This window comes from Zootermopsis nevadensis, unplaced genomic scaffold (genome assembly GCF_977971745.1).
Source record: "Zootermopsis nevadensis isolate Lab colony 2312 unplaced genomic scaffold, Znev_1.0 Znev_ptg000015l, whole genome shotgun sequence".
Taxonomy (NCBI): domain Eukaryota; kingdom Metazoa; phylum Arthropoda; class Insecta; order Blattodea; family Termopsidae; genus Zootermopsis; species Zootermopsis nevadensis.
Genome location: NW_028259147.1, coordinates 242236 through 268160, shown reverse-complemented (window position 1 = coordinate 268160; position 25925 = coordinate 242236). Strand labels below are relative to the sequence as shown.

The following is a 25925-nucleotide window of genomic DNA, read 5'->3' as shown; positions in this document are numbered from 1 at the left end:
TTGCTGAATGCGTCGTCTCACCCCGACGCAGTCCGCGGAGCCTCGCGACTGAGCCTGTGGAGAAATGCAACGCAGTAAGAAACTGTCCAGTCATTGAACCTTCAGCTTCCGCGTTGAATTATTTCCGCCGTGGCATTCCGAGCGCCTCTGAAAGCTCCTCCAAGTAGACTTGAGCAGTAAGAGTCATTTAACATGTTTATGAATGAATATCACACGATTTCTCCAGTTTCATGAATTTTGTACTGTACAATCTGCTGATGCATTGGAGCCTAATTCGTGAAGTTGCTGATGAATATTGGGCCAATTACATTCAGAATAAGGCCCACAGGCCCACAAGTGATGTATCTTCGTTCCCACTGACGGCGCAAAACGAGAGTTTGCGTCTTTAAATGGATTTAAATAAGTGAATGAACAGTTGAAGCATTTGTCCATAAAGTGTCTCTTGCCTGATGAGTCATTTGTGTATCGGAAACCGATTAACATTCCCCCCTTCCGCCCTGGGGCTGTCACAGTCTCCAGGGGTAAAGCACGAAGCTGCGTGGAGCCATCACTCCACGCCCCCACCCGTCTTCAAGGCTTTGTTTCTGATGATCACTTCGGTGAACTCGTTCATATCACACGCAGTTCGTTTCGTGGCTCGCTGTTGCTGTGGAAACGATGGCTCGACCTTCGGTCCCTTGGTACTGCCTGATCGGACGGCGCCTGCAGCATGTCCGTTCCCGTCCTGTCAGTCCGTGTTCGTTCGTCCGAGCGGTCGTGGCGTGAGGCACCACGACGGACAGGAGCCGTAAGTTTTCAGTCTTCTTCATATTGCATTGTAAATGCCACGTGGATGGCAGTTCAGTTGCTTTCTAATGGGCGTGGTTTAGAATAAGAAGTCGTCAGGGTTGCAATATTATGACTCGAAGAACGTATTTTGTGATTTGTGGGTCGCTGTCGTGGAAGATGGAAGGAATGCCCTCGGGCATTCGCGTTTTTTACGACGAGATTAAGGAGGCACTGCACAGTTCCTCGTCCTGGCAGTCCTCGCTTTTCGTAACGAACGTGTTGAACTTTGACCTTGGAGACGCGATTCCACAGACTTGGTTAAATTGGGTGTTTTATCATTTGTGTAAAATCACACGCGGAAATGTGTGAGACGTAGCGTCGCTATGGAAACCAGACACTCGGCTGGCGGTCCATTCATAACATTCCATCTCCGCAGTCGTTTTATCAGCTGAAGGAGGCTGCAGGGTCAGAAAGTACGTACGCAGAGCGCTGATAACTTCGGAACTGGACTGCGCTCTGAGGCAAAGCCAAGCCAAGACGAACGAGTTCTTTTACTCAGGCAGATGGAACCACCACCGTGTGAAGTATAGGACGGCGAATTCACGGAAATTCCTCACACACGTCGGTTTTCAGTTGGAGACAAGGTTCGCACGTGCCTCGTGCTGACTTCGGTCCAAATCGCTCGTTATTTCACCTGGTGATTGGCAGGTGACGTTCAGGTAGACGACATTGCATCACCACATGAACTTTACTCTTACGTCGAACGAGAAATAACAGCGAATCTTTGTACCGACTCGCTTGGACGCCCTGAAGGCAGTGGGGGGGGGGGGTTGTAAATCTCAGGGGCTGAACTTTGTCACGCACAGTGGAGTGTTCTGCGCCCCAAATTGTAATTCATTTCGGCCATTAACATTCCGGCACTGCTTCAAATGTAGAGAGAAGTAACTGAATTGTTATATTTGATGGAGAAATACGTTTTTAACGCTAAAGGAATATAATTTGCAATCTTCACCCTGAGGAACTCGATTGACTAAAAGTTCCGTCCGGTCACAGGTTGCAGCATGGCCCGGAAGATCCGTCTTCCCATCATCTTCTTTGTGCCCGGAACTCGTACACGAGGGAAGTGTCAGACGCGTCTTCAAATCCATTTGCGTTACGATGAACCTTGAAAACTTCCGAAAGACACAAACGATTACGCCACCGCGTTTCGTTTGTTTAAAGAACAACGCTTGTTAAAACTCAGTTATTACTGTTTAACGTTGTCTTGTATGGAGATGTTTCCGTGTTTTAAAGCACATTTCGTCACTGTTATATTGGTTTATTTAGATTAGCGTTTTTAAAATGCGAATTGCGTATTTGTATAATTCTCGAGAGAGTTTCTTTCCTCCGGCGGCCTTGGAGTCGCCACCGTTCGCTACACCTACGGGACTTTGTCGCTCGGAACCTTGAGAATTCTTGATCAACAGAGGGAGCCATGGAGCTTTGTTCGGTCTTGACACAGATTTCGCAGCGACGGCGCAGGGGGCCTTTCTCTGAAAACATATTGATCACCGAGTTTCACCAGTTTGTTAGGTCACGGCGAGTTTTGCCATCACGCAAGTGGCTTTCTGTGTGATGGGCGCCCAACCTGCGTGTCTCGGGTGGCATATTGATCTTACTGCGTCAGAACCGAGACAAAGTTGACAGTGGAACCAAGGTTCCGGAGAATTTGACGTAAATACGTCTATACGGAAAGGAAGTTTATATATTGGCTTTATTCTAAATATTTCCTTTATACATGCTTTACAATTGAGTAAAGTTTGATTAAGATTTTGCTTAATCAACTTGAATTAGTTACGCTTAAGATGGGTTTGTGGTAGATGAATGTAATGTAATGTAATGTAATGTAAGCTTAGGTAAGGTAATGTAAGGTAATGTAAAGTTTGACGTTTCCTAGGTAACATAACAATGCAGTTACACTTTTTCGTAACAATTTTTCGTAACACATTTTTGCCGAATGACACTGACCCGAAAATATAGACGTATTTACGTCAAAAACCGGTCTAGAATCAGAGTCAAAGGACAAAACAAAATTTTCTGAGCAATTTTAGAATTTGCATTCATTTCCCGCGCAATGTGCGCTCTCCCCCCCCCCCCCAGGTTAAGTCACCCTTGAAGTGTACGGAGTGGTTACCAGTCGCGAAGGGCAGGAACAGCTTTTTAGGTCACGTTTCCTGTGACAGCGAATGCCTGACGGGGTTTTGAAAGAGAAATGTTCCACGAACGAGTAGAAAAATGTACGTCTCGTGCTTTCGCTGCTCTGAAATGTCGAATGGCTCTGCACAATAGTTTGCGTAATTGATACAGCGTAGGTCTAATAGCCCCAGGAGCGTTACGTTTGTTTTGTTACGACAAAATCGAAACGTTATTTACGCAAGTCGCGTGTCGTTAGTTTTACGGGACAGCGGACTCTTCGCCTGCACGTCTTCATTTCTTTTAACAGAATATCATAATCTCTGTCCAGGTTTGAACTCACGCATTCTCCAAATAGGTTCCTCGTGATTTTGCTTACGCGATTAGCCTCGATGTTCAAGAATTCCTGATTTCAAAACAATTAATTATTTTGCATGTAGAAATCTGTTTTCCCACCCAGAGGGCTGTTCTCTCTGCCATTGTTGAACCGGAAGCCGGCGAATGACGTGGTGAAAACCTGGGGAGAATGTGAACGAAATTACTGGCGGAACTCTGTTCAGGTTTTGACAGTGACCGCTAACAATGGAGCAGGTCTATTCGCGCTGCAGTCAACAGTTGTTTGCCGTTTAAAATGAGAGCTGTTATTCCCAGTGATGCCCCGTATAAACAAACCTTTTGTGCCATCGGCGGTTTTTGAGAATAATACAAAAGAATGTGTGAAAATTCTGTAATGTGAAGACAAACTGAAAGTTAGTTCTAGTAATTTCCTGCATTCCTGTTGGTACGCCTGTGCTGTTCGTTGACATTTTTGTAAGACGCTATAATGAAACTATCCAAGAATTGTTGTGTTTTACGAAGTAAATTGCTGGGTCGGTGACCTCGTGTGGTTGTTGAGGCTGGGCCGGCGGGCGTCTTCAGAAAGACAAGCCGCCAAAGATAACCACCCGCAAGGACAGGAAACGGAATGTTCGCGCTCAGATAATAAGTAGCGAGGTGTTTGAAGGCGGAAACGTCAGTTTGGGTGTTCGGCCGCGTTTCGTATCGCCTCGGCGCGTGTTTCGGCGGAAGAGGCGGCGCCCCGCCTCTTCTGTAAGGGGCGAAAGCTGCCCGTTGCACTTGTGAAGCAAAGTGGGGCGGGGGGGTGGGGAGGCTCTGTTAAGCAAAACACCGGGATCTTCCGAACACGAGTCGCGTCCCGTGTCCATATTTGTTCACGCCAAGGACGACCGGTGTTGTAACGCACAGTGACGCGATGAATGTTGTTATTCGGCAATGATTTGTGTCATTGTGGTCTAGTAAGTCGTGTGTTTGTTTGTTTGTTTGTTCGTTTGTGCCGAGTAATTCCACAATTAAAGGGTTTGCATTATTACTTCTATTTACTATTATTACTACCACGCCCTGCTGCAAGGAGTCTGTCCGTGGCCCTGAGGGCACATTTCATATGAATGAACTGCTCTAGACGTGCCCGCCATGTTCTTTGAGCCGATCGTGACGATAAGCTTGTATTGTCGATGTCACCTTCGCCGACTGTGGTCTCGGTGTTCGTTGCTCCTTTCGCCGTTTTAGTTTCCATCAGCCGACACAGAAACTCGTGTTGGCAAGTTCCATTGTTGGTGTTCTGCTGGCTTCGCATAATTAACACCGATTGTTGCTCGCTAGGAGACTTGTTACTTCTGACGGGTCATGTTGTTAAATCGACCGATGTTTTGTTTTGCAAATCGTGGTGTGTCATATCCATAACGTGTGCTGTATGAGTGTCTGAATCTCGATCATGCAAAATACTCAAATTTACTCGTAAATCTGAGCTTATAACAACAACAACGGTTGAGTCGAAGTCGAGTCAAGAATTCTGTGTTCCTGTAATGAGCGAAATTGTCGGTGTTTGTTCGCAGTTCACGCAAACGTTGAATGTGACTTTTGTCCGAACTGATAAGTTGTCTTATATGCCCTTCTTGCGTCACTGCTTCGTCGTGCGATACTTGAGCGCGGCTCGGTCTCGCATTTTTATCCTGTGAATCACGAGTTTTGTCGTGGATGATTTGCGTTTTGACGTTATGCAACCCGCACATAATAGTATTTATAACGTCGTCATATTTGCAGAAGTGAGTCTCTTATTAACGTTTAATGATGGACGTGTTTTGAAAGAACTTTACTGTGGATGGGTCGACGTGTTCCTCACGTGGGCGAAGAAAATGAGAGATGGATTCTTTCTTAGTGACTTCACCTCCATAGAATCTCAGGTGAAATAGTTTTTTGCAAATGACGTAAGGCTAAGCGACTTCTGAGAAAAGGATTGCGAGTTCGTGAAATCCTTGTACTCGCTGTTTCACTGCAAAATAATCTCGCTCTCGGGTGTGGATGTTGAACAGAGAGAGGGAGACCCGGTTGAAATTCTTGAGCCGGGTGGCTTCGACTCGCCCCAGTCTAGAAAATATCGACTTCACAGTTCAGAAGCGACTGTTGAGTGTCTGTAGCGACAACGACCGCAATACAGTCCTTCTATTTCATGGGGGCCGCAGAGTTCGGCTGCGCGGGACAAATGATCGAGTCCATTCGTCTGGGTCGGTTTGTACGAGCGAGATCGAGCGGGGAGTCGAGTCGATGTGGCGGTGCGACACAGAGTGAAGACGTGAGTTAGTGCTTTATTCCCATGAACCGTGTGGTCACGATTGAATATTTGCACTGTACCGAAAAATCTGCCTCAGAATGTCATTACGCGGGAACGAAGTGCGAAGTGACAGACACCGAGGCCATTCTAGCAGCACGAGGTTGTTCAACGCTTCGTTGTTGTCACGTGACATTTCATTTCCATTATTGTGTGCCAACTGCGGCAGTCCATTGTCTCGTGGAATGACATTGGGACGTCGAGTGAACTACTTAGTTGCCAGACTGTGGTGGAACTGACGCTTTATTGTTCGCCTGCGAGATGCTCTGACTTCTTAACTGATGGTTGCACAGATCGACTAATTCCGTGATCACAACGACCCGCCACCTGACTCCAGTACACGCCTTCGCGCCATGTTTTTTAACATCCATCTACGCCCGCGTCTCCCCGGTGCCCTTTTTCCGTCGTCGTCAGTTACTCTTCACACCCCCCCCTCCTTCAAGGTGCCGAGGGGCTGTGCCCTAGGTATAATTTCTGCTCTACTTTCAAAGTGACCCTGGAATGTTCACGTGCTGTGAGTCTTCTGCGGTGAATGAAGTTCTGCGAAGCAAACCTTTCGACTGTGTTTGTACGTGAGGGTGATTCAACCGTTCTGATCAGATGAGTGACTCACTCCTGTTCAGAGCCAATATAGTTCGCTCGGCTCGGACTAGTCTTCATTTTCGCCAACTCACTCAAGGCCAAGTTGTACTAGACCGACTAATGAATTAATGTTTTTGCCACTGATGATGACCTTTTGAGGTCGAAACGCGTTTGGCACCAAGTGTTTTTCGTGTGTATGCATGATTTTATATATTTTCGATAAATTTTCAGCACTGCAATGTTTTGAGAGAAAAAAGATGTTCAGATATTTAACGACGCTCTGTCAGCTATTGAGTGTTCATTTGTTCTGTCGTCGACGCGTGGTCCTCGAGACAATTCTCGCCAGTTGCCAAGTTCTCTCACATTCCAGACACAAGCAGCAACGCGGGGTTAGAAGCAGATACAAACCTCGGTGGGAATGTTTTATGGTCGGATGATTCAGGCCGGAAGAGTGCGAGGCTTTTTCTGTTGGGAAATAGCGTACAGACGCGTGTAGAAATACCCAGCGTTGTTTTTCAAGCGGAAAAGAATTTACAGTTTCGAAAATCTATAGGTTGAATAGTGTTCGAGATTGGACTGAACCGGCGCCTTGTCTTTTACGCTGTGGATGCGCTCCGAGTGGGTAGACTGAAGTTATAGGACCCCCCCCCCCCCCCCCCCCGAGGCAGAGCGTTTTTTGAAACAGCTTTGTCCGTCCGCATACAACTTCAACTTCTTCTGAATTCGGTTTTGATTCTATAAAACCCGGAACGGCGGATTTGAATTCCTTGATTTCATTTCTGCGCTGAATGTTGGTTGCCTTGATTCAGTGTTGCCATTTGCGTGACAGGCCGATCTGCCGTCTGTTACCTCAGACGGAATAATAATTAACGTCTCTGTTTACGCAGTGACGCCAGTTTGTACTCTTTCATTCGCTGTGCGTTTCTTGCAAAATGCGAGAAGTTGTTTGCATCGTCTGTAAATGGAGGTGGGGCTTCATTTCCGTATTCTTGGGCAAACACACGAGCGTCGTGGTCCTTGAACGGTCTTCACAGAAATTGCTGATGACTGGGGTTTCCCCGAGTCATCATCTGTCGTCCTACTTTCCGTACCCTGATCCCGCCTTGCAACTTCCGCTTACCTGGACGTCTCTGAGAGCCTCCGTCGAATTCTGCCCCGATCGCCATCCTCACGTTCGTTTCGCCGAAGATAAATCAGAAAGAGCCAACAATTCCGAAGGCGAGGATAGGCCAACCGACCTGATAAAGAACCGTGGCGGATTAACTTGGGGAACGCCATGCAGTCTCCTGTCTGGAAATGAGAAGATTAAGATCTACGACGCTGTAATCGTACGTCTCGTTTTGTATGCGGATGACACTATCAAGGGCATTGAACAAGTCCTCAGTGTCGCATTACGTCAGGCCTCAATTGATCTTGTCGCATTTGTAAAAGTTTTGCGGCTGACTGGTCTGACGCCGTCACATGTGACCCCGTGGACCAAGCAGCACGTGTCGGCTGCCTGAGAAGCTCGTCTGAATAATATTTAAAGAATCCAGTCCGTACCGCGAAGAAAACACTTCACTTCACCGTTACAAAGATCAACTGGTTAACGCTGTTTACGGAGATAATCGCTGTTTATAATGAGAATCACACGAAACCCGGGTATCTAAATAATATTTAAGAATTCAGTCCGTACCGCGAAGAAAACACTGCACTTCACCATTACAAAGATCGACTGGTTAACGCTGTTTAAGGAAATAATCGCTGTTTACATTGAGAATCATAGTTCGTCTGATTAATATTCAAGAATTCAGTCCGTACCGCGAAGAAAACACTTCACTTCACCGTTACAAAGATTAAGTGGTTAACGCTGTTTAAGGAACCTTACGAAACACATACTTGTTGTTAAATTAGGTGGTACATATAGTTACCACTGGGCTATAAAGGTTAATGTGTATAATTTATTACCATTATCAGATTGCGGCTGTGAAATTTCCTTTTTTTTATGTTTGTCTTACGCGAAATGTTATGCAAAACTCGCAGTTTGTTGCTGTGTGCGTACGTCTGAGGTGTGAGTTACTAGCAGGTTAGAGTTTCCTCAGTACAGTCATCGGCTACGGCTGGACACCCACGCATGTTTCTTGGTAGGACAGGACTCTTCTTGCTACCACCGCCTCTGGGGCCCACCCAACCTCCTGTCCAATGGGCAGATTACTCAGCTGGAGCTGTACCTCCATTCCCCTCATCGTATTCTTGTCTTGGTGCAGAATTCTGATCCTGTTGTGGAAGTTGTCCCAGTCTCAGCGGAATGCAGCTCGCAGGTAACTCTAAGATGACGTCAGTGTGTGTCATACGCTCCGATAATAAAGACGCGCTCTTGCCCAGAAAACTCGTGTGACGTCAGCGCCAAGTTGAACTAACGAGGCTTGCTGACGAAAGCTGATCGTGGGCTACGTAATGGTTAGTTCAATGCGTCATCAGTTGGCTGGAAACAAGGAACTGGCCGACTCCGGTGCGCTCGGTTGGCCGAAAATCTTAAGCATTTTGTGGGAAACCCAAGATCCAGTCGCCGATCCTTACCCTTGTCTTGTCATCTCCCTGATGATGGAGGCAGCAAGGACCTCCGAAACGTCGGTAAACTTATACCGGACTACACGGGCTCCGTAAAAACTTTAAATCTTACCCAGTGTATCGCATTCATTTCGAGCCCGTCTTTGTTTCTTGGACATCCCTGATGGCGCATATTCCAGGCCAACAAAATTGGAATTTTTCTTAGTGAATTCTCACTCACTACAAAACGTCTCAAGTGTCGAATCCGAAACTCGGTACCAAATAGAAGGAAAGGGAATGTTGACGGAAGGGCCCGTCCAGTGGACGACGACGTCCTGGGCGCCTGAACTGCCTAATCACATAGGTGCGAGCTGACAGTTGCTCAGCTGGTCAAGGAATTTCCAGCCTTCGTCGTTAATCCCACTGTCCATTAATTACCGTGTTCACGACATCCTGCTGCTGGACCCGTCGCGAGCCAGCTGAATGTAGTGCGCGCCCTAGATTTAAGATCAGCTGTTTTTCGACCAGAACGTTTGCATTTCTCACCCCCCTTCAGGTCGTTTCGTGGCGTGTGAAAGTGATTCAGAAAATTTAGAGTCAGCTGAGGTAACGTATGGGTCGAACATCCGCCCTGGGAATTCTCGCGATTAGGCAGTCTTAAGCTTCGGGCTCCGCCCACTGCGATGGAATTCTTCCTCCTCCCCCCCCTCCTCGACCAAGCAATGAGCAATAAGCCGTCGTCAGTGCTTGTATCTCTGGCTCGCTCGGCAACTTTGTCCTTGTACATAATATCTGGTGGACTTCACCGTAGCCTCAGTTTATCCTCGGAGGAGCTGCGTGAGTGTAGCGAGTGTCTGCTTTGTTGAGTGTCGAAAGTGAATTCCAGTTTTCCTCGTGTGGACTGAAGTCCGAACGCTCCGTGTTAATGGCGGCGGCGAGCCACGTAGTTATGAACGCCTTGCCGTTCGCTGTTCATCGTGGATTTAAATTCTTGCCGGTGAGCCTCATTTCTCCTTTCACGCCCGTTCTTCAGTGGCGTTAACGGCAAACTCTAAAACAGACGCACGTTTCCTCTTGTTTTAGAGCGCGCCCTTCGTTCTCTGCGGACAGAAGGGAAGTTGTTATGAATATTGTTTCTTTCCTCTCGCGTTCAAGATGCGGCTTCATGAACGTGCAATTCTGTTCTTATCTAAATCCGCAGACGCGCCGTTGAAAAGTGTGGCACTGGAATCGCCTTATCACTCAGTTTCAGTGACGCGTTTGAGCTTATCGCCCTCTGCGTCGTCGTGGAGCGGACGGATAGTCACCTGTTCGTCAGTGTTCAGCTTCAATTGAAAGTCGATGTTAATGGGAGGGCGCCCGTTGTGTTTGTTTTATCTCCTGAAGTGTCTGAATCAATTGAAGTCACACGAACGTAAATTTTCCCTTCTTTTTTCGCGTGTGTGTGCGTGCGGGCGCGTTGGAACGTGCGTGTGAACGAGTCACAGCCTGCGACCGCCCCGAAGAACATTTCCTTCTTTCAGTCAAATCAAGACGAGTGCTTGTCGTGTTCGCGTTGCGCGATGATACGCGATGTGTACGGCATCCCGATTATGGACCAGGCCCGAGAAGCCTTTCTCAGATCGGTTAGTAGCTTTGTTAAGGCTCCAGCGTCACTTTCGCGCGGTCTGTAAATTCTTGTAGATCGTGGGGAAAAAAGATTTAAAATTTGAGCTACTGTTCAACGCCGCAGGAGCTCAAGGCCACGTCACTGGCCCAGTGCGTGGGCACTTGATTCGTGTCGCGGGGCGTACAGCTGAGCGCGAACAGAAGGTTCACTCGTGATTTATAGAGCGGTAGCGTGAAGCTGAGTCCGTCTTGCAGGGCTGCAGTGGAGACGTCTGACTTCTTCTCTTTGTTCCAGATGTCTGATTTCCCGGTAGAGAGCGCCGAGAACGGTGACATGGCAGCGGTGATTGAGAACTTCCAGAAGAAAAATGCGGCGATGCCCTCGCGACCCCAGGTCACAGGCGCATCTGCGGCACAGGTGAGTGCTCTTGTACCTGTCGGGGGCCCTTTTTGGCCCCCAGAAAGCCGAGATGTGGCCCAGAGTCGGGCATGACCTGGATCTCTGACGTCATGAGCCGGCGACTAATGAATCCCATTGTGATGATAATGTAAGCTCTGTAACTATGTGGAGTTCCAGGAAACCGATGTCATTGCAGGCAAAGTTTATCGGCTGTCGGCTTAAAGCAGAAAGCTGCGTTATCGCTCAGTGCGTGAGCTTAGGTCCCGTTCTGGACTCTAATCGTCAAAGAAATGGGAACTGGATTTAATTGATTCGGGATGGGGTCCAGTGGCTGGCTGTCGTGAACTCCGTAATGAACCAAGAAAGGCCAGCTGACTCGGGTGTGAAAAGGCGACGAAAACTTTCCTGGCTGACCGCGTTATTTGCGTGGCCCGTTCCTGTTGGAGTGCGGCCAAGGCATCTCTCGCGATGGCAGGCCGAAGGAAATGTTCATGTGCGTGCGTCTTGTCCCCCAGATGCTGCAAGCCAACAGCACGAGCTCCCGCGTCGCCAAATCGTCGTGTTCCTCCTCGTCCTCCCAGAGGGTGCACCACGTCACGTCCTCCAGCGAGATGAAGGCGTCGTCCATGAAGTCTGACCTGTCCGAACTGAAGTCCAGCATATCAGAGATGAAGACGTTGTCCGGTCCGATGAACTTCAGTCGCCTGCGCAGTTCCATGGAAGACCTGGATCGCGTCGACGGTAGTGGTGTTGGGTGCGTCAGTGGATGCACGAGTCCGGAGCCCCTGGTGACTTTCCCCGACCCCGATACGCCGCCCCCACCTCCCCCGACGGCGGCGACGGGATCCGTGAGTCTGACGAGTCCGAACCTGGTGGTGAGCAGCTTGCCCTCGGTGGTCGGCCACAACTCCATGTCGACGTCCACCGCGGCCAGCTCCTCCTCCTCCTCGTCTTCGGAGACCGTGAAGTTCGAGCAGAAGCGCGTGACGTCGGCGTCGAAGACGAAGGTCGTCACAGACGGGTTCAGCTCGGAGCAGGCGATCGCCAACTCGTCGGAGATGAAGCGAGTGCACGCGGGGGAGGTGAGCTACCAGGAGAAGTCGTCGGCGGCTGCCGTCAGAGCCAGACTCGAGATGGACGGCGTATCGGCGGAGAAGGCCCTGGCACTCAAGCAGGTGAGCCCAGACTGATTTGGGTTGTTGGCGCCGTGTGGTCTGGTGGACGTTTCCCGCGGCAAGCACCTCAGAAACGTCGGTAGACTTACACGGCGCAACAGCGCGTGCGCCGGAAATCTCACTGCATTTACTGATTCCCCGACCAGAGCCAACTCGGTCGCAGAACACACGAGGTTAGTTTGTTCTCGAGCCGTTAGAAACGTCTTTCGGGCGATTTCCGCCTACACCAGCGATGACGCGAGTGATTTCCGCGGCCTCAGGCTTCATTTGTAGTCATCCGAAAGGAATTTGTGAGAAATTGTGAGCAGCAAGTAGGCCTACCTCAGCTTGATTAAATTCTGTCCTAGTGATAACGTAATCTCAGAATCCTTCTTCGAACGATACGCTTTACAAACACAAACCAAGGCGTCACACATTCCGTTTTTTTTCTTCTGACACGTGATTAGGCCTATTTATGACGCGCAACGAAATTCAGCGAAATTTATTCGTCAGACTTTAATTATTTCGATCGTCCGAGTATTTTTAATGTTTGTCCTATTTTTGGGGGGTACTCAACGAATCTGAAGGCTCAGAGACGGGAGAGAAGAAAATTCTCGTGTTCCACAAAACTCTGAATCGACGACGCGAGCCACAAGTTGCCGTAAAGTGCGTCGACATGAAATCGGCGTCGCGCAGGCTACAAAGTGGTTCAAATCCGCTGCCCCCGTAAAATTCACGACTTCGAAGAGGAAGGGGGATTTTCGAAATTATGAGTTGTTTTTTTGTTGTTTTTTTGTTATTTATTTCGTGTCTGCTGAATTGAATGGATATTGTTCGCGTCACTTTGTCTCGTTCGCCGTGGAAGCAGAATCTTTTAGCCGGATCTTTTAGCATTTGCGTTTTGTTTTTATGATCCACTCGAGATCCGCTGAACGCGTGGGCGTCGGTTAACGAGCCGTAAATGCGCCCCGCGTTTCTGTGGGAAATAAATCTGGGCCAAGGCGAAGGCCTTGCAAGCCGGCTCTACCCAGTGGGTCGAGTCAATCGATAGCAAGACGTCACGTTCCTGGACTTCTCGATTACTGCGCGTCGCCGGCTGTGCCAGTGGATTTCCCGACGCGACAGTCGACTGAACGATAAAACCGTCTCGGCGATTGAAGTGATTAATCCGGGGTCCGAAGTTCCTTTCCAGAAGCTGTTCGGCGCTTAAGGTCTTCGCCGGTGGCCTGAGACGTCAGGGCGACTGAAGAACCAACTTTTGAACAAAGAAATGTGATGCAGTGGATTTTTGTCTCGTGCTGAGTGGCTTTCGGTGGCCAACCATAAGCGTTCTCATTTTGTGACGATGTAACTAACAAATGGTTTCTGATGGGGCACTTTCTACCAAAGATTGCACGTGCGCTCCTCAGAAGGAAAAGTGTCGGAGCGCTCAGGATCACCCTGGACCAAAGCTGTGCCTCGAGTCCATGGTTGAAGGTACCGTTCGTCATGCTTTCATTGGTGGTGTGGCTCCAGAGTCGCGTAAGATCAGATGCTGTGTCTTGAAACACTTCGGCGTGCGAGTACTTGAAGGTCGTAGAATTCACCCCAAATTTTCACTTTTCATGAACTGCGCATTTGATAATTTTTCTGTGTCTGGAGACAAATCGCACCTTTCTCTGCCGTCTCGCTTATTAACAGACGCGACTGTCAGTCTGGAAACGTCGACTGCGCCGGTGAAGTGGATGGACTGGTCTTAGCGACTTAACGGAACAACCAGTGTCGGTAATTGAACCCGAAATGTGTACCCTTATTTCCGGAGAGGGGGGGGGGGGGTCAGGCAGACATGCTACGTAGCTTTTTACCCCCCCCCCCCCCCCCCCCCCCGGTCAAGTATTACGGGATTTTGCGTTTAAATTCTGGTCACCGTGTTGTGGTTGGTGAAGGGTTGTCCTGCGATTAATCAGCCGCGCCGCGTGTCTGGGGAGGAGGCGTGCGGGTAGAAATAGTTTCGATTAGCCGGAGAGAGAGAGTGGGCAACTGTTAATTAGTGCGTGTTCTAAGCGTTCGCTGCAGTTACGCGTGCGAACTGCGATAATCGAGTTTCGAAAATCCGTCAGACTGAAAACAGTTTAAATACGAAGTCGCATGCAGACATGAAGATGGCCGCACTCGAGTGGCATCAGCCAGAGGAATTCGGTTTCAGCCCGTGGCGTTTGTGTTTGTCTGAGAGTTTAATAAGTTGACTGAACGTCCGGAGCGGAGGAATTTTGTCGCCTGGCAGTGGACCTCGCCCTGTAGGGTCGAAGCTTCAATTCGGGTTCCTAATCCACTGAGTTTGCCTTGGTCCGGCGTGGATGACTTTGTTTGCTTGTTGTTACGTGGTAGGGCCCAACGGGTGGGCACACGGCCAGTTAAGGGATTACACTGGCGCGATCTTCGAGTTTAAATATAACTTGGTCCGCCGGCCATATTGTACGGAGCAGACGGGCGAAGATGTCCGGCCAAGGCGTACCGTGGCCCGTGCGTCGTGGTCTCTACCGTAATACCATCTGGTGGGAAAGAGGCAGAATCAGAGTCAAACGACACCGGGATTCATTGGTGAGTCAGAGGTTCGAATTTCAGAATTGCTTCGTTCTACAAAGCAGAATCCGGAATTAAGGGCCACCGTGGCCTTTTTTATTACGTGTGAATTTGGATTATTCGTTGCTGATAACAAACTAACTCCCTGGATGGTCCAGAGCCCTTCATAAGCTGACAGTCGCCCAGATAATTCAGAAATCCCGCGTCTTTTTTGTAACGCGAACGTGTGTTACCGCGCTCTAACAGCTCGCCACGACATCCCGGACTCATCCTTTCACCCTGCTTCAGATTTTGAACCCTTACTTTTATCCGAGTTCAGCGTCGTTTAATTTCGTGTGTCAACACCCGGTAAGCGTAAGTACGTCAGTGCTTGAAACTGTCTGCTATCCTCCTGTAATAATTAGTTTGACAATTGCTTTTTAATTATGGACCTGAGAGTGAAGTCAATGCTCACAGAGATTTCCATCGCTGTTGTGATTGGACTGCAGATCGCGTGCACGAGAGCTCGGAACAGATGATACTCGTAATAATTTTAGAGAGAAGGATGTGCTGCTGATGTTTGTATAATAGCAGATGGCTTATTTTTCAGCTGACATGAAACCTAATGGAGCATTTCAGAGATTGAGGAGGTGGAAATTGTATTTTGCTTTCTTTGTTGCAGAATACGTCACATTTGCAGCACAATTTTGCATTTACTTTTCATATTTAATAAGACCACCTTTGTAATGTTTCTAGTCCCAGCGGCCAGCGTTAACAGAGCACACGAGTAAAACCCCGGGTGTGTGGCTTTGATAAGACTGAGCTGGGCCCGGCCCTTCGGCCATGCTATTTATATTCCGCGTATGAATTCTTCCTGACCCAAAAATATACGAGCCGGGCGTGGGAGTGTTTTCTGTGAGAGGTCACCTCGCGTCCTCAGCTCTGTTCCGCTTACTCTTGGAATGTGGACCGAGCAGAGCATTTCTGAAAGACGTGATGTCGCAACTGCTCTCTTGGCGAAAGATCATATGAGACAGAATGCATGCCTGTTACATTAACAAGCTTAATCGTACTAATAACTGAGGAAAACATTGACTGACCGGTTTTGGTTTTCACAGGAGCAGAGATCACTGAAGGCAGGGGAGATCACGCAGCAAGAGAGGCAGAACATGTCGGCATCTAGCATGAAGCTCCAGACAGAAACATTCACAGCTGAAAAAGTAAGTCATTTTGATGATCTGTGGCCTTCGTCAAGTTCTAAATTTTCATTTTAAGTGGTGATGCGTCTTATGTTACCTTCTGTGGCCCATTCATGTTTCTCAGACTGCCCTTAGCATGACAGTGTTAACCGTCGTGTCTTCTGATGCAGAAAGCGATGGCAGCTCAGCAGCAGCGGCAGACCGTCACCTCAACCGGGATATTCAACCACGAGAAACACATGGCAGCATCCACTCAGTCCAACATCACCATCACAGCCAAGGGCATGTGCACAAAGTCATCCGTCGTTTCGGCAGCCTCGCAGGTACGAGCGTTCGTGTCATGATAAGTAACAGAATTGTGAATGAACGAATGAATAAGGGGCGGCAGTTAGTGACCCCAGCACCAGAAGGGTCTGTGACCTGTTTCTTGTGTTCAGACTTGCATTTTGAACGAAGTGCAACATTTCACAAGTACGTAGTGCGCTCGGCCCTCACTCATGTTAAGACGTTTGTTCTGTTGTGACAACCCTCGCAATATCCTGTCATCTGCCTCATCTGGTTCCCAATTTACTCTTAAATAGTTCCTGTGCCAGAGCAGCTCCTGGTGTTTTCTGTCCGTCCAGTCCGTGATGGTTCAGAGACGCCTCAGGCTGCAGGTGGATATTTGGGATCTTCTCTGCCAGCTGATCAGAGATTTCGTTCTCTTCAGTTCCCCCGTGCTGACGCCCTGTTTCGTTAGGGGTTCGAGGCAGTCCCCAAAGTTAAAAAATTGCATTGCTGTTTCAGTTGAGTCAGCTGATGAATGGGGCAATGAAATCATCTGAGGACGAACTACTCAACCTGGGTTTTGAAGATTTGGAACAGCTGTCGGCAAATTCCAATGCTCAAGAAGTGGAACGTGCCATTCTCAAATACACGACTTGCCTAGACTCATTCATAAAGAGCTTGAAACGCAGTGACGGCGGATCTGAGCCTAAGCCGACCAAAGTGCCTCAAGTACTGAACCGCATCAATGAGATGATGCGCAAAGCCTGGGCAGTCCCTACGCATGGCCACACGTTAGGTTACTCCTTATGCAACGCCCTGCGTAAGTGCGGCGGACTCGATCTCCTGATGACAAACTGCCTCTACGAAGACGGGGAGCTCCAGTTCTCGAGTGCTCGGCTTTTGGAACAGTGTCTCACTACTGAGAATCGTGCGCACGTCGTTGAACACGGGCTGGACACAGTCGTGAAGGTAGCATGTGTTTGTTGTACAAAGAATGCTAACTCGGTTGATCACTCGCGCGCGGGCACTGGAATACTAGAACATCTCTTCAAGCACACCGAAGGGACGTGTAGTGATGTGGTACGTTTAGGAGGTCTTGATGCTGTGTTGTTTGAATGCAGAAAGAATGATGTGGAGACTCTCCGCCACTGTGCGGGGGCTCTCGCCAATCTGTCTCTGTACGGAGGTGCAGAGAACCAAGAGGCGATGATCAAGCGGAAGGTTCCGATGTGGCTTTTCCCGCTGGCGTTCCACGACGATGATAACATCAAGTATTATGCTTGTTTGGCCATCGCCGTCCTGGTAGCAAACAAAGAGATCGAGGCAGCCGTACTCAAGTCGGGGACATTGGACCTGGTGGAGCCTTTCGTGACCTCCCACAATCCGTCGGACTTCGCGAGGTCGAACTTGGCCCACGCTCATGGACAGAGCAAAAACTGGCTGCAGAGACTTGTGCCAGTTCTGAGTTCCAAGAGAGAGGAAGCACGCAACCTCGCCGCATTCCACTTCTGCATGGAAGCGGGAATCAAGAAACAGCAGGGAAAGACTGAGATCTTTGGTGAAATTGGAGCCATAGAACCTCTGAAGAAGGTCGCCAGCTGCCCCAACGCCGTTGCCTCCAAGTACGCGGCTCAGGCGCTGCGGCTTATCGGGGAAGAAGTGCCGCACAAGCTGAGCCAGCAGGTGCCACTCTGGTCCACTGAAGATGTTAGAGAATGGGTTAAACAGGTAAGAGTTCTTCAAATGCTTACTTACTTTAAAAGGTCACTTTATATGTGACATCAGCGATCATTTATGTTCCCTTCTTGTAGATTGGATTTGCTGAGTATGCCAATAACTTTGTGGACAGTCGCGTAGATGGTGACCTCCTGCTACAGCTTACCGAGGAGAATCTGAAAGACGACATCGGTATCACAAATGGCATTCGCCGAAGAAGGTAATTCTGTGTTTGCGGCATTGAAAGGCTTTGCTTCATTTAATGATATTCAGAGTAGTTTTTACTTTGTGCACTTCGTGTTTGCATACAGAAATATACATATTTTTTTGCCACCAGGTTCACCAGAGAGTTGCAGAACTTGAAGAAGATGGCTGATTACAGCAGTCGTGACACTGGTAACCTGAACGCATTCCTACAGGGCATTGGTGCAGAATTCTCCATTTATACATACTCCATGCTGAATGCTGGGGTGGACAAGGACTCTATTCGAAATCTTTCTGAAGATCAGTTGACGAATGAATGTGGCATCTGCAATAGCATTCATAGACTCAGGATATTAGACTCCATAAAAAGTAAATGTGAGAGACTTTATATTTGCTGCGTACTCCACTTATTCTGTTTTACCCAAAAGGAAATGGACTCAGTTTGATCGTCTTGTTTCAGATTTGGAGAATGGCCTTTCAAACTCTTGTGAGGAGAGCTTGGATAAATCGTTAGACGTGTTTGTCAGCTATAGGAGGTCAAACGGGTCGCAACTGGCAAGGTACATCAATGCTTCTGAGAAGTTACTAGTTGTTCAGTATAATTGAGAAATTACCTGACGTTTATAAAATCTGAAGGTTCATCACCATGTTCACAAGAGCCTTCAATTGGACGTAAGCCAGTTGAATCCAGTCCACACATCATATTATCTATAGATCCATCTTAATATTATCCTCTCATTTCTCATCTCTCCTTTTTGTGCTAGATTCCCTGCTTACCTCTTCTTCCGTGCCTCATCTCCAAATAAAGTTGAGTGAAATGCTACTGATCAGTCAAAGTAATAATATGAAAAAATTTCTAATGTAATACTTTAATTACCTTCCACGTTTATTACAAATCATTTTGCTCATTATGCAACAGAAATTTATGTAATATGCTTATGCAGTAGAATTCTTGAAGATTGTTTTCTCCGTACAGTTTGCTCAAAGTTCACTTGCACCTGAGGACATTTTCTGTGTTCATCGATGTGGAAAGGCTGGAAGCCGGCAAGTTTGACAACAATCTGCTGCAGAGCATCAGACAGGCCCGACACTTCCTCCTCGTGCTCACGCCCAATGCTTTAGATCGTTGCATCGGTGATGTGGAGTGTAAAGACTGGGTTCACAGGGTGAGCTTAATCAGGATATCAATTTTGGTAGTTTTACTACGAGCAAAAGATCTGGAATTTGTGGCAACCCAAAGAATCAGAACCCTTTCATAACTGATACGTCATTTATAGTGGATTATGTTCACTGCAGGAAATTGTGGCAGCCCTGCAATCAAACTGCAACATCATTCCAATCATTGACAATTTCCAGTGGCCAGAACCAGAGGAACTTCCTGAAGACATGCGGGCAGTTTGTCACTTCAATGGCGTCAGGTTTGTCGCAGACATTTTACGTGGCTTAACCTCTTTTTGGCCACGAACTATAAGAACTAGGCTGATCTAATCGCCATGTGCGACTCGCATAGTAATCATAGTATTTGTAGATGTGCCACTTAGATTTCTTATTAAGAACGATTCAAAATATTTCTTACAGGTGGATCCATGACTATCAGGATGCGTGCGTGGACAAGCTGGAGCGATTCATGCGTGGTGAACTGAATGTGCGTTCAGATGGCCCATTAGGGCGTGTAGCACTGAATAAAGGTGATGCCACACCGGGGACCCCGTCTGGGAATACTTTGGGCCGTCAGCCACCCAATTATCAGCGCATGCACAGCAATGAGAGCGGAAAGGGTAGCGACAAGGATGTCAATGGCAACTCGGGAGGGGGGAGGGACTGACTAGATGGCCCCGCCGCCTCAGCCAAACACTCCAGGTCAGTTAGTCTCTTGTTGATTATGTGAGGATGTGGTGCTTTCTCTGTGACTAACCGCTGCAGTGTTGTGAAGAAAAAGAAGCTAACCAACCATCTCTCACAGCCTTAACTAATGTGGAGACGTTGCAGACATACATAATTGGAGCTTTTGATCTTCTCTCCAGTTGCATGAAGTACAATCTGCCTTTTAACAGAATCCTAATCAGCTAAATTATGTGCGAGATACCATTTATGCTTCAAGGAAAAGTACCTGCACTTGAATTGACATGTGAACCACTTCCTTAGGACCCAGAATATTTTTAATACGCCCTGCATGACATTATGAGCGCAAGTGTGATGGTGCTAACATTTCTGTGATCAACCGCTGAAGCTTTACTAACTCTTTGTGCTGTGGTAATTCTTTTATAAATAATTACCAGCTGATATGTTACCAAGATTATGGTCTTTTATAAATGCAACACGCTACCAGAAGAATATTCCTAAATTCTGAATTGCATCTGCCAAATACAGGATAAACTAACAACAGACGTAGTGTAATCGTGATGTTTGCTAAAATCTTTGGATGGAAACTTCTTGTATAAGAACACGATTATTGATAAACTATAACTGCCGCAGGCTACGAAAATCTTCCAGTCCGTCCCGCCCGTGGCTAATGGGAAGTACAGGCCACTGCCTACATAGTTCTAGTCGACGTCCACCCACGAGCCCGCAGAGTCGGCTCCGTTCTTTGGCCCGGTGCCCTGCCAACCCCAGCCCGGCAGCTCGCACCCGTCGTAGCTCTGGGGTCCCTCCACCTCACTTGCCTGCTCAACAGCTCTCCACGAGGTCTCGTAGCCTCGACGGCCTGTTGGACGAATCGACGCCGGAACCGCCGAGCCCGACTCGGAAGGAACAGCAGTTGCTGAAAGAGTGTGAGCAGTACTTAAGTGCCCAAGAATTGGATTCTGCTTCAGAACAAAGAGGACGTGATGTCCCTGTTAATGGGGCTCAAAGCTGCCATACCAACTTGGACTCTGACACAGTGTCAACAAGTTCAAGTGGAGAGACCAGGGCAGGGATTAGCCAGGGTTCACTCCTCTCACTTCCACTGCCCAGTGCAGGTGAACCAAAACGCAAGCGCAACTTCATGGATAGATGTGTTAATAAAGTGAGGTCTCTCATGAGGAAGTAAATGTAATATTTAGGTAGCCACCAATAACACTAACCAGGATAAGTAACAAGTGTTTGAGAATGTGCGACTCAAAAGTGGAAGTGACGAGTGTGAATGTATGAACTCCTTATCAGCATTTCAGTCTAAGAGATGTGGGATGTGTGTTACTGCAGCTATTAGTGAATTAACATTACTCGCCACAGAGGTGCAGTATTTTTTATGGGAAGTCATTGTATGAATGTGAAGGATACATTTAGGGTAAGTATTAAAATTGTAAAAATATAAAACGTTTATTTTTCATTTATATTCTTAATAATGTATTTTACCAAAGGTAATTTTAAATACTGACTGTAACTCTCCATCTTCAGTGTTATGTTAATTTCATACCATCGAATCTGACTTATGTCCCACAGTAACAGTGATGGGAACAATAAAATGCTGAATGAAAATTACGAATGCAACATTCAAGAACATAAAATAAATTATTCATTATAAATTTTACATCTCTATACATGGACTATTAAAATTAATATGCAAATCAACAAGAACAAAATCTGAGATGGGCGTCTTCTGGGTTGCAGTGCCGTGTAATCTGGTAAAAGTTGAATGTTTCAGAGGTCCATGCTGCCTCCATTCCTGATGACAAGCAGCAAGGACCTCCGAAATGTTAAACCTTTGCCAGATTACACGGCACTACAGCCCAGAAGACGCTCATCTTGTAACTCATTTCTATGAGAATCTCAAGTCCTACTTAAAAACAAAAATATCATTTACTAATATACAAAGCATTTACATATTGTACCCATAGCTTCAATATATCTGGCAGGTGGTTTCCTACTGCTCAAAAGATTTTTCCCTTCAGTTTTGATTTGTCCTCCTCGTCCTGTTTCCTTTCCATTTCTTCCAACTGTTTCAACTCCTTCCGGACAGTAGCCAGCAGCGAATGATCAAGTTCCATCACTCGTGCGAAGTCCTCGTGAGCTTCTCTAGGATTCCATGCTCCCACGTGCGCCTTTGCCCTCCTGAACAGAGCCTTCACATTGTCTGGGGAAGAAGAAGCAACACTTCACAAATATTCCATGATAAGAAAGACTGAAATCATTTGGATGGGCTGGACGACGGGTTCCATCCTAAATGGAAACGGAGGATTTTTCCTCTAGCCTCTGTGTCCAGATCGGCTCTGGGGCCCAACCAGCCACATATTCCAGACAGCTAAATCATAATTTTTTTATAAATTTCATTCCAAACAATACTGTCACGTGTACGCTTGTCTAGCTGTGATGTCACATGAGGGCTTCAAGTGACACAAGTCAACTGCGCGCACATAAAATAGGAGCTTCAGCTTGTGCCTGAATGAAATGAAAGATTCTCGCATTGTCTCTAATGTCGTGGAACAGTGGAGAACACTCTGGAACAAGGGACGGAACCTTTAAATAGATGTGCCAGTAACCAGCAGCTCAGTTCAGAGTTGAGTCACGTGTGAGCCCAGAGAGCCAAGATTTATAAGGCGCAGCTACAAAGTTCGTATTCACATTGTGACTCTCAAGTTGAATGTGAAAGATGTTTCAGACTTCAGACGCGGAATTCGTCATCAAGCCAATAGGAAGCATCTGCTAATTTGTATAAAAGCATACATACTCACTCACTCTTCTAAACAAGGTAACATGGCCTGCAGATTACGCAGAATGTGTGTGGGTAAGGCACAATTGGCTCGAGATTATGCTTCGTTGTTTTAAGTGGTGAACCTTTTGGTTTTGCTACCAGGGTTGGTTAGCTGACAACATTATTCAAATTCAATTTCCTTCATTTTATTTGCTTATATTATTAATACAACTGTTACCCAAGTTGGTCACTGTTCTTCATATCAGTGAAATTATCTTGAAATTTGTAATGAATATTTGAGAAAGAAAATAATATTCCTGCTTTAGGTGTACTTGAGGCCTTATGGCATGAAATAAAATAAACTAAAATAAAGCTACACACAATAAATGTTCAAATAACTTACCATTAATTTTTATTACAAAATTAAGCACATGGAAAGTGAACAGAAAACTGCTAGAGGTGACAAGGTAACGGGGAAATTAATTAAATTTTCACAGTAACAGCTACTAACACACATCCCTTGTTTAAAAGTGACACACGCACGTACTCACCAGGATCACTCTTGAGTACAGTGGAACAGTGTTCTATAACTGCGTAGTAATCCTTTTCATACAACTTGCACTGTGAAAAATTCAGAAGCAGTGGCAGCTTTTGCTTCTCCAGAGCAAACCATTCTTCCTCTCCGGGCTTTTCACTGAAAGTACATTACGAGAGTAGTGAATATGAAAATTCAATGTGGCGCCTTGCCTCAGAAAACTTAATTGACAATCACAATACATATTCCTTATGTATGTCTTTTATTTACATTATGATTTCTTATATGTCTGAGACTTAAAATCCAATGCTGACAAAAGTTTGTCGCCCAAAAGAATACAGCTGTCGTTCATTATTTATTAATTAATGTTCTTTGTTTCTTATTTGTCACACGAAGACTACTCAATTCCATGCTGACAACATACCTTAAAAACTTTTAAATTATTACACATTCTATTAGATTCTGATTCAGTGAGCAGGAAAATGCAGGTTCCTCATGTATGTCCTGTATACAAGGACAGTTCCCTAATTTTTTCTTAAGTCTTAGACTAAGTCAGTATTTATAAAAGCTGAAAATATAATGCACATCAATATAAACTGAAGAAAGTAATTTATAATTCTTGGCCATCATGCTGAAAACCTTGATATATAATTTTAACATGGAGATTTACTTTCTTGTCGGCCTAAGAGGTTATGTTCAGATACAGTAAGTATAAGCCACGCAGTTGAACTGAGCCTTTCCTGTGACACAAATTGATGGCATACCAATTAGTAAACATTACAAATTACAAAGTGGCTTTGGTTCATTTTATTTCAAAATTCAATTATGAGATATGCCAGAAGAATGTATATTACAAGTCAGTGGCTGAAATTTGACATACATACATAACCTAGCAGCATTTACTCCCATGAAGACCAATAGTTGAATCATAACTGGTGAGCTCATAACCTACAAGCAATGGAAACTGTCACTGATTATAATGTGGGTGGTAATTCTGACAGCCTGAAGGGGTTCGTATACTTCAGTTTTAGACGGTGTGTACAGCCTTACTCGTATAACGTCAACCACCTGCAAGCTTCTCTTCACAGAGGCCTTTAAGATGTTTTGGCTGCCTTTATTGCCTTCTGGTGACTGAGGACACCAATGAATAAAGAGTATTAGTATCCTTCATGATACAAACAGATGATCTCATTGCTCAAAATGTATGATGTATTTGGTTTCCCTCTTGCACCTAAAAAGTTACCAAAGTCTGCACTAGAACAAAACATGTGTTTAGATTGAATCAAATTATTATTCTCCTTACACAAGCATGAGTTGCTCCAGCATACCAATAGCAAGGGCATACTTTCCAGAAGCAGCTTTGTAGTTTTTGTTGTAAAAGAGAGAATTTCCTTCAGCACGAAGAGCAGGAATAGCCTCCAGTTTCTCTTCTTCATTCATCTGCCACGATTCCTTCTCGTAATCTTCGGGAGCTTCAACCTTTAACAATTCTGTTATCACAGTCATCAGAAATACATAAAATAATTTATTTTGATGTAGTAAATTGAGAAGTTTAAAAGTAAAATTATTATCATGTACCTATTGTGAATACCAAATCACTAGGTTCCTTTATCAGTCGGTTTAAGTCTTCATAACCAATGCCGTCATTCTGTAATGTAACACCACAGCAGTGAGGACGACGCTGTTCTCGGGACTTTCCTGCTTCACGCAATGTTTTGGAAAGAAATGGATAACCAGATAATAACTGAAAAAAGAGATCATACTATTACATCCATTCAGTCCCTTTGCTTATGGCTTATTTTCCTGTTCAAGTATCAATTCCACAGATCTTTCCAGAAAAGGTCATCTTAGTCTGGCTGATTTCCCATCACTATAAACATGACTTAATGACAGAAATAGAAAATAAAGGGGATGAGATAAATTAACAAGAATTCCTACACACAAAGACTTATGAAAAACAAACATTTAACTACAGAAAATTATTTTTTCACTCCAATGTCTTTAAGGTATTCATTTATACCTTCCTCTAATTATACAGAGCTAAGTGCAATCATATCATAATATTTTAGAGTTCATAACAAACCAAAAACACCTCAGATACTCACACTTTTATCTACTGTAAAACTTGCTACTTCATTTAAAGCCATCATCTGAACTACTGTTTCCCAAACTTCAAACTTGAATTTTTTACCAAGTACAAGTTCCATTGGCTTTCCAAGTTTTCGGCTGTCATCTACAACTGTTTGTTCATCATCACATTTCCTTGTTTGAAAATGGAAGAAAACCTAAAAAATATTAAAAAGTCTCATTTGCTTTCACAAGAAACTTCATTTTACCATAATAAGGCGTCATAAAACAACTGTCAGAAGACGACAGCCTTCTGGAGGATATTGTGCCATGTATTGTCGTAGAAGATCGACGTTTCTGACATGCTTACTGCCTCCAACAACAGGGCGATGTGAGAGGCAGTAAGCACTTCTGAAACGTCGGCCAAATGAGCCTACACGGAGGAATATTCCAGAAGGTTGTCATTTTCATAATCGCGCAGGTGACAAAGTGATATCTTAAAAAATGTCATAAAGACACGTAGTAGGAAGGAAACTAGTGTCGCCGCCTTAGTTAAAGGATTCAGTTTATGACGTGGATCTTCGACTTGCCCATGTTATTTCCTATGGAAACCCTGCAGTAGCCTACCTTCGTTCCTGATGTGAACGTTACTGATTTAGTACCAGCGTGTAATATGTTTTTTGTAATTAAAGGGTTGCCTGATTCGTGTTCCATATTACAAACAACGTGCGCTTTCTTATCTTCACATTTTCTAGCTCCAGTGTTAAATTTTCCCTTACGATAACCGGAATTTTCCTTCCATGAATAGAATTTCTCTTGAAAATGTATTTTTTGCGCTACAAACCAAACCACGTAATAATAGCAGGCGTTTCGCAAATTACATAACCTTTCGGCCTTAGAGATAAT

The 25925-nt window shown here is 46.0% G+C and overlaps 2 protein-coding genes across 8 annotated transcripts in view; one reads left to right on the top strand and one right to left on the bottom strand.

Annotated features, from left to right (window-relative positions):
• Nucleotides 1-21176, top strand: part of Sarm (sterile alpha and armadillo motif) — a 56717-nt gene extending 35541 nt beyond the window's left edge. For 4 of the 7 annotated variants that reach the window (XM_022086079.2, XM_022086083.2, XM_022086082.2 and 1 more), the window contains 12 exons: nt 10620-10742; nt 11240-11899; nt 15538-15639; nt 15789-15941; nt 16405-17613; nt 17697-17821; nt 17939-18180; nt 18266-18365; nt 18782-18971; nt 19102-19223; nt 19384-19665; nt 20281-21176. In XM_022086079.2, coding sequence (XP_021941771.1) covers nt 10620-10742; nt 11240-11899; nt 15538-15639; nt 15789-15941; nt 16405-17613; nt 17697-17821; nt 17939-18180; nt 18266-18365; nt 18782-18971; nt 19102-19223; nt 19384-19630 — 3273 coding nt within the window. In that variant the 3' untranslated portion in view covers nt 19631-19665; nt 20281-21176. Of the gene's footprint in view, nt 1-647; nt 788-9542; nt 9714-10619; nt 10743-11239; nt 11900-15537; nt 15640-15788; nt 15942-16404; nt 17614-17696; nt 17822-17938; nt 18181-18265; nt 18366-18781; nt 18972-19101; nt 19224-19383; nt 19666-20280 lie in introns of those variants that run through there. The other 3 variants (XM_022086084.2, XM_022086087.2, XM_022086080.2) reach the window with 3 other exon arrangements.
• Nucleotides 21087-25840, bottom strand: LOC110840819 (AH receptor-interacting protein). Its single transcript, XM_022086091.2, has 6 exons — nt 25647-25840; nt 25058-25237; nt 24531-24696; nt 24256-24442; nt 22969-23111; nt 21087-21859 (listed from the first exon to the last, which is right to left on the bottom strand). The coding sequence occupies exons 1-6, from the start codon at nt 25731-25733 to the stop codon at nt 21657-21659; spliced, it is 966 nt and encodes a 321-aa protein (XP_021941783.2). The 5' UTR covers nt 25734-25840; the 3' UTR covers nt 21087-21656.
• Nucleotides 25841-25925: the final 85 nt, after the last annotated feature.